The sequence below is a fragment of the Mustela putorius genome, unplaced genomic scaffold (assembly GCF_011764305.1).
Source record: "Mustela putorius furo isolate JIRA1106 unplaced genomic scaffold, ASM1176430v1.1 tig00537255_pilon_pilon_pilon, whole genome shotgun sequence".
In the NCBI taxonomy this organism is placed as follows: Eukaryota; Metazoa; Chordata; class Mammalia; order Carnivora; family Mustelidae; genus Mustela; species Mustela putorius.
In genome coordinates, this window is record NW_025422394.1 from 1,530,601 (window position 1) to 1,545,302 (window position 14,702).

The 14,702-nt window shown below is 36.6% G+C and overlaps 1 protein-coding gene across 10 annotated transcripts in view; it reads right to left on the reverse strand.

The window, feature by feature from the left end:
- The window catches only part of WRN (WRN RecQ like helicase), a 144,431-nt gene that overhangs the window by 14,216 nt on the left and 115,513 nt on the right, over positions 1–14,702 (reverse strand). For all 10 annotated transcript variants that reach the window (XM_013059317.2, XM_013059315.2, XM_013059308.2 and 7 more), the window contains 3 exons: positions 13,089–13,203; positions 8,555–8,686; positions 5,824–5,986 (listed from right to left, as the gene is read on the reverse strand). In XM_013059317.2, coding sequence (XP_012914771.1) covers positions 5,824–5,986; positions 8,555–8,686; positions 13,089–13,203 — 410 coding nt within the window. The remainder of the gene's footprint in view (positions 1–5,823; positions 5,987–8,554; positions 8,687–13,088; positions 13,204–14,702) is intronic.

Genomic DNA, 14,702 nt, shown 5'->3' on the forward strand with positions numbered 1-14,702 from the left:
GAAAATTGGACAGCCACATGCAGAAAAATGAAATTGGACCATTTCCTTACACCACACACAAAAATAGACTCAAAATGGATGAAGGACCTCAATGTGCGAAAGGAATCCATCAAAATCCTTGAGGAGAACACAGGCAGCAACCTCTTCGACCTCAGCCGCAGCAACATCTTCCTAGGAACAGCGCCAAAGGCAAGGGAAGCAAGGGCAAAAATGAACTACTGGGATTTCATCAAGATCAAAAGCTTTTGCACAGCAAAGGAAACAGTGAACAAAATCAAAAGACAACTGACAGAATGGGAGAAGATATTTGCAAACGACATATCAGATAAAGGACTAGTGTCCAGAATCTATAAAGAACTTAGCAAACTGAACACCCAAAGAATAAATAATCCAATCAAGAAATGGGCAGAGGACATGAACAGACATTTCTGCAAAGAAGACATCCAGATGGCCAACAGACACATGAAAAAGTGCTCCATATCACTCGGCATCAGGGAAATACAAATCAAAACCACAATGAGATATCACCTCACACCAGTCAGAATGGCTAAAATCAACAAGTCAGGAAATGACAGATGCTGGCGAGGATGCGGAGAAAGGGGAAGTCTCCTACACTGTTGGTGAGAATGCAAGCTGGTGCAGCCACTCTGGAAAACAGCATGGAGGTTCCTCAAAATGTTGAAAATAGAACCTAGATGTCCATCAACAGATGAATGGATCAAGAAGATGTGGTATATATACACAATGGAATACTATGCAGCCATCAAAAGAAATGAAATCTTGCCATTTGCGACAACATGGATGGAACTAGAGCGTATCATGCTTAGCGAAATAAGTCAAGCAGAGAAAGGCAACTATCATATGATCTCCCTGATATGAGGAAGTGGTGATGCAACATGGGGGCTTAAGTGGGTAGGAGAAGAATCAATGAAACAAGATGGGATTGGGAGGGAGACAAACCATAAGTGACTCTTAATCTCACAAAACAAACTGAGGGTTGCTGGGGGGAGGGGGTTTGGGAGAAGGGGGTGGGATTATGGACATTGGGGAGGGTATATGCTTTGGTGAGTGCTGTGAAGTGTGTAAACCTGGTGATTCACAGACCTGTACCCCTGGGGATAAAAATATATGTTTATAAAAAAAAAAAAGTAAAAAAAAAAACTGTTGTCTTACATACCATAAGTGTATAATCAAAAGAAAATTGAGTTCCCATAATCTTAACTTTATCAATTTTTGCTTTGGAAGTAAATTACAATAATATATTTTTTCATATTGTATTGTATAACCTATATACAGTATACTGACAGAAAGCTGAATTTAAAAGTGTTCTCCCTTCTTTAAAATTCAATTTAGTACTTATCCCTAAATGAAAATTTATTTGCTATATTCAGTATATAATGGTAAACATAAATGTTTTAAATACTGTTTTAGTCACTATTGATTACAGATGCTTCTCTTCTCTCAGATATTTGTTGAATCAGGCTGTGCAATTCTATGTGCAATTTTATATTCACATTTATATATTGTTTGACTTTAATTTTTTTAAAGATTTTATTTATCTGAGAGAACAGAAGTAGATGGAGAAGCAGACTCCCTGCTGAGCAGACAGCCTGATGTGGGACTTGATCCCAGGACTCTGGGATCATGACCTGAGCTGAAGGCATATGCTTAATGACTGAGCCACCCAGGTACCCTGGCTTTAATAATTTTTAATTTAAAAAAGTTGTCTAATGTCAGAAATTAAAATTGCTAAAATCAAAATTTAGAGGAGACTAGATAGAGAATATTTAAAGGCACTATACATAAAATATGTTAAACTGAATATAATTAAGTATATCTATTTTACCTATCAATTAGAAGTTTATAAACCCAAATCTTGTATCAGGATTAGAAACTGCATACTTCAGGGTATCTAACGAATTCTTGATTTCAGCTCAGGTCATGATCTCAGGGTTCTGGGATTGAGCCCCACCTTGGGTTCCCCATGAGCTCGGAGTCAAAGTGGAATTGTCTCTCTCGCTCTGCTCCCCATCCCCTGCCTTGCTCACTCGGTGCTCGCTCTCTCTCGCTCTCTTTCACTCTCTAAATAAATAAAACCTTAAACCAAAAAAGAACTTGCATATTTCTTTCTTTAAATAGTTGGCAGTACACTTTAACATGGTATAGTAAAAAGAAAAAACTTGCTCAGTCATTAATCTTTTAACAATTTGCAACTCTCTAGGCCTCAAATTCCTCTCTCTAAAACAGGGCGGGATTCGTAAAGTGAAAATTTAATGATTTCCAATTTCCTTCCCAAATCTAAAATCCTAACTTTACAACTATATGATTTGGAAAGCAACTTAGCAATACCTGGATTCTTCACCATTGCCAAATAAAATAAATGTTGTCAGTAATTGGGTAAATAACAGAATCTTAAATCCTCCTCTACCATTTTCTCCTGCCAATAATGAACTGAAATTAGAACATCTATTTTATGTCACTCAATAATATTTGCCCAAGAATTCTTCAGTACTTGAAAAAAAAAAAAGGTAATTATAACCAGCCTGAATTAAACCTTAAAGTCTTAAGGTTCTATAAAGTTCAGTTTTAGGGTGCCCGGGTGGCTCAGTTGGTTAAGCATCTGCCTTCAGCTCAGGTCATGATCCCAGAGTCCTAGGATAAAGTCCCACATCGGGCTCCCAGCTCCACGGGGAGTCTGCTTCTCCCTCAGACCATCTCCTCTCTCATGTTCTCTCTCACTGTCTCTCTCAAATAAGTAAACAAAATCTTTTTAAAAAAAAAGTTCAGTTTTAAAATCTCTCTTTTTTTGTTTTTTTAAAGATTTTATATATTTATTTGACAGAGAGAGATCACAGTAGGCAGAAAGGCAGGCAGAGAGAGACAGGAGGAAGCAGGCTCCCCACTGAGCAGAGAGCATGATGAGGGGGCTCAGATCATGACCTGAGCCGAAGGCAGAGGCTTAACCCACTGAGCCACCCAGGCCCCCTGGAGGGTATTTTTAAGAAGCTATAAGATCTTACCATCTACTTCTTCATTCATATCGTTATAATCACCATCACTGCCACCATCACCATCTACGAAATATTTATAGGTGCCAGAGCGTTCTGTCAGTCAGTATCTAATTATTTCTCACAGTTCTGTAAGAAGAGGCTACATTATCTTGCCTTGTTTTAGAGATAAGGAAACAGAAGCTTAGGGACACTGGGCCATTCACCCAAAGTCACATGGCTTTGAAGTGGTGCAGCCTATGTCGAAGTGAATCAGCTGTTACCAGAGCCTTTGCTCTTACTGACCAGGCTAACACACCCATCAGTACTCAGGATTTACAACAGACCGTCAATAATAGTCACAAGGGGAAAACGAAAAAAGAAAAAAAGCTGCACAAACTCAGATAATACGGCCTACTATCCAACAGCTCATCAAAAGACACATACATTTCTTTATGTCCGGAGAGATTATACATACATACATACATACATACATACATAAAGAAAAAAACACCAAATGTATTAAAATTAAGATGATATCTGAGTTTTTTTTTACCTTCTCTAAAATACTATTTTACTTTGCATTGGAGAAAGAGAGGTTTTATATGATCACAATTCTAACTCTATAGAATAATTACTGCTTTCCTTTCTCTGCCTTAATTTCTAGTTAGGTGGCTGCTGGAGTTACACTGGAATGGGACCAGGATAGCTGCTTAGCTTTCTTGTAAGAGGACTCAAAGCTAAGTTACCTTGGATGTTTTATCGCAGTCCAGGATATGGCCCTAAGGTTTTCAGATTTAGAAACCCAACTTTACCTTAATAGATCCACATTAACCATGTTCACAGATTGTCAGTTCACTGATTTACAATAATGGGTTTATAATTTCACATAGATAAGTACCCAGATTAGCATGACTAGTGCATACTTTCACTATAGATAGACCTACATGAAAAATCAAATTGTAACCAGAAAGTGAGGAAGTGATATAGAAGCAGAATTAGTTGTTATTTTCCTCAAATAAGATCTTGGCATAACTTATCAACAGGCCCTCAGTATACTTGAAGTCTTGTTGGCCAGGATTAGAAATTGCATATTTCCTTCTTGTAAATAATCAGCAGTACAACTTTAATATGGTATAATACAAAGAAAAAATTTTAGGGGACCTGGCTGGCTGAGTTAGGAGAGCACGGGATTCTTGAGTTGTGAGTTTGAGCCTCACAGAGAGATTGTGCAGAGAGATTACTTTAAAATAGTAACAACAATAATAATAATAATAACAGGGCATCTGGGTGGCTCAATCGTTAGGCATCTGCCTTCAGCTCAGGTTATGATCTCGGGATCCTGGGATTGAGCCCCACATTGGGCTCTCTGCTCAGCAGGAAGCCTGCTTCTCCCTCTCCCACTCCCCCTGCTTGTGTTCCCTCTCTCACTATGTCTCTCTCTGTCAAATAAATAAATAAAAATCTTAAAAAGAAAGAAAGGAAGAGAAAGAAAGAAAGAAAGAGAGAGAGAGAGAGAAAGAAAGAAAGAAAGAAAGAAAGAAATTTGAATAAATAAGTAAATAATGTTTTAAGAAAAAAAAGGAAGAAAAATTTTAGTTCCCTGAGAATAATTTAGATGACCACTGCCCAGATTTGTCCCTGTCTTTCTCCTGTGCTTCCACAGTTGACCAATGCAACACATGAAGGTGTTCTTTCTTTACACTTCAGTCAAGTCTTTCTGGAGTTCAGAATTAATGCTGTCTTTTTAAATATGTTTTTTAAAGAGTTTATTTATTTAGAGAGACAGTACAAGCAGGAAGAGGGGCAAAAGCAAAGGGAGAGAAAATCTGAAGCACACTCTGTGCTGAGCACAGAGCCCAACTTGGGGCTCAGGTTCATGACCCTGAGATCAAGACCTGAGCGAAAATCAAGTCAGTCCCCTAAGGGATAACCCAACTCCCTAGGGAGCACCCAGATGCCCAATGCTGTCTTTAAGGTGACTTTAATAATTTTGTTCTGACCAATTTAGTACAGTATTGACTGTACTTTCAGAGCGTGATCGTATTTCCCTTATTTTTAGATTTCTGGGGGGACCACCTAGTTGTTCCCAAGAATTCAAGTTAATAAAAATTTAAGTATTTGCATTGCAGTTCCTGAGATAAGGCTTTCTGTATGTCTACTGTCCTAAGAGTCAGTATGTTCTGTCCTAAGAGTCTGAAAATATACTGAGTTAAAACACATCTAGTTTGTACATTTATGGGGAAAAAATCCTCTGAGGTACCTAATCCTTAATTCTGTAAAAAAAGAGATAATCTAAAACTTTCTGCAGGGCAGGCAACTGTGCTCAGTCTCCACGAGCACAGCTGACACTCTGCAGCAAAGGGACAACTGGAAGCCCTTCTACAAGGGGCCAAGAGACCAAGGACCATCCCTTCAACACCACAGCGACTGAGACCACTGATTGCACTGCTTAGAAAGATTACTTACGTGGGCCAATGACAAGGAATCTGTAAGATTTAGGGGAAAATGAGAAATCAGTAAGCTATGAGAAATGAATATGGAAAAAAAATGTGTTTTTACCAAAAGATGAGGTAGAAGTTAGAAAAGGATGAAAGCCCAGTTTGGGGATGGGAGCAGAAGTCATAATTTAAAGCTGCAAAGGAATACAGGAATTTCTCAGACTCAGACTTTCCTCTGATAATGGGAAGAAAGACTGTTTTTCAAAAACAACAGAAAAAGCATTACAAAAGTAAAGTTTCCCTTGTAGCATAAGGGGTTAATGCTGGTAAAGTGAAAAATGCGAGTGGGTTGCTTGTTTACTAATGACTCGAGTCATTGAGGGTCAGAGCATCACCTGAGTTGATGGGAGGGTTTCGGATAACATCAGCGATAATCTTCTGAACCTCTAGAGTCAGGCCTGCTCGTTCCATATCAAGTGGGCAGCCAGCTTTCAGTGCTTGGGTTAAGTGCATCCCAACCGTTGTGACAGGCATAGCCCTCTCCTGGGCTATACTTATCTAGAGAAACAGGAGCAAAACCACCAACAAGGTCTTAAGAGTTTGCAATGTACCATATGTAAATAAAATGTCCAAAACCTTCAGGTAGTCAATGTTCACCAAGAAATAATGCACTGAACCTTCACTTAAAATTTTCTTTTTCACTATTTCTTTAAAACTACCCATGTTACAGATCTCTACATGTTCTACCTTTTATACTTACTACAGTGAATAAAACAAAATCCTCCAGCTTTAGCTAAGAACTCAATCCTCATCCCTCTGTAATTGTTCACTTCAAAAACCCATTAGTGGCAGAGACTAATCATTCTGTGTAAATCTAATAACTGCCACAGCCTTCTGAAAATATCATAAATTGTAATCCAATATTCTGTATAATTGAACTAACACATGGTACTTTAGTTATGTGAATGTCCAAGAAGACAAATCCTAAAATGCTTAGTGATAGTGCAAGGCTCCGGATGCATTCTATAAACGGTTCTTGAGAAAACTTTAATAGGGTGTTTTATATTGGCTCTATTCATAAAATAATAACCACAATTTATCAAGAGCTGTCGTTTTTTGCCTAGCATTAAACTTAACATGAATTGTTTTAAATTTAGGATAGCATTACATATTTTATGTAGCTTTTTAAACAAAAGTAGCTCCAAATCCATTTAAGATGTACATTTGATAAAACATTCTTTTAAATACTCAGAAAGTTTATGCAGCTCTAGATTATTTCATGATACCTTCTTTTAATGCATCTTGGAAGTCTGAATTTGGACTGTATTTATGTGAAGGCTGTACTTTCACAGAACAGAGCATTTAAAGCAGTATTTTCAGCCTTCAAAGGTAGGTTTTAAGTTACCTCATTAAATGTCTACCTTTTTCTACTACACGGTCTGCACCATGTGTGCATAATATCAGGGTTATTTGATACCAGGCATCAAATTACCTAGAACTAATTGTATTATTGCTCCTGATTAATTAGTCCTTAGGCATGTTTAATTTTGTGGTTAACTGGCACAGACCCTCTCAGCCCCTGGGAGGAACAGATAATTATACCATGATATTACACAATAATATACAAAAAAAATAGCAAAAGATATCAATGAAAATATACCACTCTGTATTTTTAATCATGAATATATAATACAATACATGAAACCATGTATCAGGGCTGAGTATTAGAATGTACTTTATTCAGAAAATTTGGAGGCTACAACAAATTTTCTTAGTATTCAGTTATACTATATATATGGTCAAATTATGTATTTATAAGCATATTTAACACATGTAAGTTACTATTTAAATAAGAAACTGAACTTAAAATTTCTATTTATCATGCAATTCACTTCAAAAATAGTACAATGGAGGGCGCCTGGGTGGCTCAGTGGGTTAAGCCGCTGCCTTCGGCTCAGGTCATGATCTCAGGGTTCTGGGATCGAGGCCCGCATTGGGCTCTCTGCTCAGCAGGGAGCCTGCTTCCCCCTCTCTCTCTGCCTGCCTCTCCATCTACTTGTGATTTCTCTCTGTCAAATAAATAAATAAAATCTTTAAAAAAAAAAATAGTACAATGGAATTGTTGGGTTTCTTCTATAATGGCTTTTGTACTTTTAATTTCAGGAATCTGACTGTTTAATTAGAACATCTATTAAGTGATGAAGACAAGCTATAAACTGTTTTTCTTATTTATACTGGATTTTAACCAGAATAAGAAGTATAATATAGCCTAGCGAATACAGACACAGAGAACATGAAAAGCAGGCACAGGACCATATAGCCTTTTCCAAATCAATTTAATGACAGAGAGGATAGGAATTCAAATTAGTTAAACCGAGCTGGAAGCCTAATTCTGTCCCTATTCCACTAAGTTATACTCTTCATTTTGTATATTTAAAGAAACCTCAACAGCCTTAAGGACTGAGGCCAGAACAGTGAAGAAACATTAAGTGTGGCCATTTTTCACAGTAATTAAGATTTTTTTCAAAGACCAATCAGGCATGGTTTAAAATAGAAAATAATAGTAGAGGATCTAGAATGAAAAGCAAGCTGTTTTTTAAAAACTTATTTCCAGCTTCTTGGACATCCTTCCAAAGACAGTTTACGCATTTTTGTATACATACACAAAAATATGTTAATATATAAGCATGCATATATACACTCACTTCATTTATGCTTTTCACACTGCTATCCATCTTCCTTTTCCTTAATATATCTTGGAGATTATTTCTTATCAGTACATATGCTAAATGTTTTTAAACTATTAATCCCAGTTTAAAAAAAAACAGTCTTAAAATACAACTGCTCTAATATCCCTAAGCTGTAAATATGTTCAGCAGAACCTCTGATACAACCTCTACAAAGTAACCAAAGTACACTTACTCTTTTTAATTAATTGACAAAGGTAGGTTTGGCAGAAAAAGAAAATGACATTCTAGCCTAAGATTAAATGTAAAATGAAACAATATAAAATACTGCAAGATTAGAAGAAATTTAACCCAAGTTACAATTTTACTATTTGAAAAGCTGATAAGAACACGTTTAGATAAATTTGAAAATCTGTTAACTTGAAAGTAAAATACTAACCAAAGACATCTTCTTTTCTTGGAATAAGTAATACGTGATGGCCATAGGCTGTGAAAGGGAGCATGCTTCATTTTTTGCCACCACACTGTTCCTTTGTTCTTCCTGAGGTTTTGTCCTTGAAAAGAGGTCTGTCTACAAAATTTTAAATGTAACACAAATGATCAATAATAATATCAATATAATGATAAAGCATCAGTGTGATCATTAGGCATGAGGGGAAAAAAATACACAAAACTTCAAAGGAATGATCAAAAATTCCCTTATATGAAGAGCTGAAAAAGGGTTTTGTTTTCTTTTTGTTTTTGTTTTTACATATTGATCTAAAAAGGTAAAATAAAGATGGAGGGAGTAAGTTTTTAAATAAGATATATGTAATAGTAAACATGGTTATAAAGCTAGAAATTTCTAGTCTCTCCTTTAGCCAAGAAAGAGGGAATAAAAAATGAACTATAATGTTGACCACTCTGACTCTAAATTAGTCCCTTAATCTCTGGAAGTGAACACTGAATGAATGAATAAACCAAATTAATATTCAAATTTTGATACTATAGTCACAAATTCTGCTAACATTTTGTAAGTAAATACATTACTACTATATACATATAGTTTAAAAAGATACATACAAACTGTGGCTCTAAGCTTGAAGCATTATGTAAATTCTTAAATACGGTTCCTTAGGAAACGTTTAAAAGAGAAAAAGCAGACAAAGCATTGAAAAATGAGATTAATAGAGCAATAGTGGAATTTTTTAAGAGCCTGAAAATATGTAAAGACCAAGTGAGAGTTATGATAGAATTATATGATGTATGATTCGCATGGATTAAGAATAGTTTTCCCCATGCCAACTTTACTTTTCAAAACATAAGCACCAATTTAAAAGAATTAAATCCAACAGAACTTGGCGTATTGTAACCCACAGCAGTCCATTTCTACCCTAAATAAATAAGTGAGTCTGTAGATTAGTTCAGATACCTGGGACAATGCAATTTGGGGAACAAAGAAGCTAGACGATACCACAAGTTGTTTCTAGGCACCTCTAGATTTTCAAGGAAGAATATTTTTTATTAAATGAAGTGTTTCTATCTGAGACCTTAACAATGTCAAATCTGGCCTTAAAATGCTAGGCATGCTTAATATCAGACCCCATTAGCCCGATTCCTCAGTCTATCGGTATAGGCTATAGCTGGAGGCAACAATGGGATACCCCGATATCAAGGTCTTAGAAATGTGACCACTGTGAATTATACTGGCAAATCCATGAAGATTTTAGTACTTATAGGACAAAATCATGATGTCATCTGTAAATGTGAGACTAAAGGGTTTAGGAACATTCAAAACACTAAGCAAAGTACTATGAGGGCAGTAATCTCAAGAAGGAAGGGCTATTCTAATTAAGCAAAAGTCTAATCAAATCATGCTCTGTGTAGATAAAAGATTATATGAACAGAGAGTTATCAATGGAAACATAAGTAGGAAATCAGTGGAAACATAAATAGGAAAGGCAGAAGGACCAAAGCAGGCAATACCTAGCCAAGCACTGTTCAGATGACAAGACATCTTGGCTAACTAGATTTGAATGTAACAGTTTCCCTGGCAAGTAATGTAGGACAATGCCTAATCTGCCTTGATGTGACAGACTACTCTGACACTATCAGAATTCCCCTTGTGATATTCCAGGCTTTCTAAGCGACTGTCAGATAAGCTGGCTTCCCATATACCTTCTTATTCAATAGGAGAGGGGAAGATGCTGGTTGGGTCTGGTGAAACTTCTCAGTTACAATTCTCATGATAAATTAATGAATTTGCATTCCAATGTAACCACTTACATTCATATTTGCACACATGTATACATAAAAACAAGCTCACAGAGAAGGATAATGCAAATCTACTCCCCAAAACACAACTATTCTGTGACAAGACATATCAGATTTTTAAAGGGGGATCCAAATGTGCGTGTCCAAGGCTTACAGGAGATTCTTAGAAGCAAAAACAACCTCTTAATACTGCCTTCCATACTTTTAATGCTTCCAACTTTTTATACCCACCCCTTATCTTTTGTCTTTCTTTTTTAGTTAAGCTTTATTTATTTATTTGAGAGACAGTGTGTGTGTAAGCAGAGGAAGGGGCAAAAGGAGTGAGACAGAGAGAGAGAGAGAGAAGCAGACACCCTGCTGAGTGCAGAACCCAGGACTCCAAGATCATGATCAGAGCCAAAATCTTAAGAGTCAGAGGCTTAAATGATTGAGCCAACCAGGCATTCCTATCTTTTGTCTTTCTAATTAATCTATTGTTTCCTTAATATGGGGAAGGAAAGTATCCTTTCCATTGTGTAGTCAGGAAATGGAAACCTAAAGATGTTAAAGAACACATACAGAGTCAGGCTCCCTGCTCAATGGGGAGTCTGCTTGTCCTTTTCCTTCTGTCCCTCCCCTCCTCATTCTCTCTAATAAATAAACTCTTTAAAAAAAAGGGGGGGGGTGCCTGGGTGGCTCAGTCAGTTAAGCATCTACCTTCAGCTCAGTGCATGATCTCAGCATCCTGGGATGGAGCCCCATACCACTCCCCCAGCCTCCTGTGGAGCAGGAAGTCTGCTTCTCCTTCTTCCTGTGTTCCTCCCCTGGCTTGTCAAATAAATCTTTTGAAACAAGATGGGATTGGAAGGGAGACAAACCATAAGTGACTCTTAATCTCACAAAACAAACTGAGGGTTGCTGGGGGGAGGGGGTTTGGGAGAAGGGGGTGGGATTATGGACATTGGGGAGGGTATGTGCTTTGGTGAGTGCTGTGAAGTGTGTAAACCTGGTGATTCACAGACCTGTACCCCTGGGGATAAAAATATATGTTTATAAAAAATAAAAAATTTAAAAAAAAAAAAGAACACATTCGGCTTCAACAGGTAGACCATGGGAGAATTAAATTCCTAATTCCCTGATTCTGAGTTTAGTAGACTTTCTACTACCTCACAATGCCTTACTCCTATGTCAGAGTACACAAAGTTAATAGAGTCTGAATGTGGGGTTTAAAGAAAGAAACCCAAAGGATCCTTGTGGAAATGGCCATTTATGGTAGAACAAAGAGTAATAAAAGAATAGGAAGAAAATGCTATTAAGACTGAAGAGAAGAACATGTATTCTACTTAATATCAAAGGACAGCATGACTGGAAGGAGAGGGTAATTAGGGAATAAAATAAACAAAACAGAAAAGAAAGTGGCTGGGCTCCATGCCAAGTGATAGCAAGGTTAACTTTGCAGCTTTAATTTCTATCTCCATCTGAAAGTAAAATAATTTATCAACCTAAAACACAGTACTTTTTCAAATTGAAAAGCAAAATCACTCAACAGAACAGAAAGACATGAGCAGCCTGGACAACTACTTAAGCATCATCTTAAAAATTAGGTAACATGTTTTTGTAGGTGATTTACTACAAGAGTAATCTGAATTGATTTTCTAAGTGTCCAGTGTAGAAATGAAAACACAGCTGACCCTTGAACAAGATAGTGTGAAGCGGCCAGGTCCACTTAGATGCAGACTTTTTCAATAAATACAGTACAGTGCTAAAACATATTTTCTCTTCCCTGTAATTTGTTTTGTTTCAAGTTTTTATTTAAATTCTAGTTACTTAACATATAGTGTAATATTGGTTTCAGGAGTAGAATTTAGTGATTAATCACTTACCTACAACACCCAGCGCTCCACAAAAGTGCCCTCCTTAATACCCGTCACCCATTTAACCCATCCCCTGCCCACCTTCCCTTCGTCAACCCCTTATGATTTTTTTTTTAAGATTTATTTATTTATTTGAAAGGGAGAGAGAAAGAGAGCGTATGCACGAGCATGGGAGAAAGGCAGAGTGAGAGGGAGAGAGAGATTCTCAAGCTGATTCCTGGCTGAGCGTAAAGCCCAACGCAGGGCTAGATCTCATGACCCTGAGATGATGACGGGAGCGGACACTTAACCAACTGACCCGCCCAGGCATTCCTCCCTTATGATTTTCTTAATAACTTTTTTTTTTCTCTACCTTACTTTATTACAAGAAAATAGTATTTGGGGCACCGGTGTGGCTCAGTCTTTTAAGCATCGGTCTTCAGCTCAGGTAATGATCTCAGGGTCCTGGGTTTGAGCCTAGAGTCGGGCTGTCCGCTCAGTAGGAAGTTGGCTTCTCCTCTCTCTGCCCTTCCCCCCATCCCTGCTTGTGCTCTCGGGCTCTCTCTCTCCCAAATAAATAAATAAAATCTTAAAAAACAACAACAACCAAAGAATACAGTAAATAAGACATATAACATACAAAATATGTGTTAATCAACTATATGTGTTCTCAGTAAGGCTTTTAGTCAATAGTAAACTATTAATGGTTAAGTTTTGGGGGAGTCAAAAATTATACATGGATTTTTGATGGTGTGGGGGTCAGTGTCCCTAACCTCCCACATTGTTCAAGGGTCAACTGTAAAGGGAGAAAATGTTTTTCAAAGGTGTTTTTTAAATCATCAAAAAATGTTCATTCTCTCACAATTCCTGCAAACCACAGTATTTTACCTGAATGCTATTTATTTGACAGAAATCTTTGATGACTTCCAACAGAGGGGTCAACATATTAGCTTTGCCTTCAGACACACCATCGATCCTTTTCACATTTTCAAACGTAGTAGGTCTGTCATTTAAAAAAATTAAGAAGTCAAGAAACCACTAAAACATCATCACTCCAGCAACATAGCTGATGTTTAGCTTCATATTAATACTTAATAAATGTATATTTTTCCATTAACCAAAAGCAATGTGTAATACAAGTAATGATGTTTCTCTTAGCTTTCCACCATTTAAAGATTTTTATTTTAGCAGTTTTTGAATAAAAACACCACCACCATTATATCACCACAAAAACACAGTACTAACTGGCAAACAGGCCATTAGCATGAAGAAACAGGCTAATGTTCTACTCTATTACTGATCTTATCACTATTACTATTTTTACAGATATTAAAAAAAACTATGAGGCTCTGAGGATAACCAAGAGGCTAAGAAATACAAAAGAAAATCTCATTCATTATATACAAACTATTTACCTGTAATAATAAACTTGCTAACTACTTTAGGCTTTTAACTCAGTATTTCTTATTGTGTCCAAAATCCAAGAGATTGTATAATGTCTACTTTCTAAAAATCTGCCAATCTAATTATTACTCATTTTCCTTTAAATTATCTTCACTAAATATTAAAATGTGGTTTTTGAATATTCACTTTTAATAAAATAATTATTTTAAAATATAAGCACTATATTATTAAAATTCCTACACTAAAGTTAACATCTTTTGGATAAAACTTAATGACAAAAACAATTTTTTTTAAAGAAAGTATAAAAGATGAATACAATTGGGATGCCTGGATGACTCAGTTGGTTAAGCATCTGCCTTTGGCCCAGGTCATGATCCCAGGATCTCATATCAGGCTCCTTGCTCAGCAGGGAGCCTGCTTCTCCCTCGGTCTGCTGCTTCCCCTGCTTGTGTGTGCTCTCTCTCACAAATAAATAAATAAAATTCAAAAAAGAAAAAGGGTGAATACAATTATCAGGCAACTGCTTTTTTTCTTTTAAAGATAGAAATTTTTTGGAAAGATTTTATTTATTTCTTTATTTGTCAGAGAGAGAGAGAGAGAGAGCACAAGCAGGGAGAGCAGCAGGCAGAAGCTTAACCCACTGAGCCACTCAGGTGTCCTTCAAAAACTGTTCTTTGGAAATAATTTCTTCTAAATACTTATTGATCACCTCATCTTTATTAGGCATTGTGCCAGGTGCTTTGGAAGACACAAAATAATGAGGAAAACAGTGTCTTTATTCAGAGTTTACAATCTGGAAGATACAAGCACATATACCAATAATAACAAAAAATAAAGCATTATGTGAGATGTGTCACAGAAGCATCTTCTAAATTTACATTTTAAAGTCCTTTATGAATTCAGGGGAAAGGAATTCCTTTGCTGCTAAGAGCATGAAAGACTTATGGAGAAAATCTTGAAGGATTTCCTAGCAGGAGTTTTGGGAAATCAAGGAAACGACAAGGCAGAAGCAACACTGTAAACAAATACATGGAATTTGAAAGGGGATCTTCAACATGCGGTTGGATAAACCACTCGAAATTCTGTGACATGGATGAA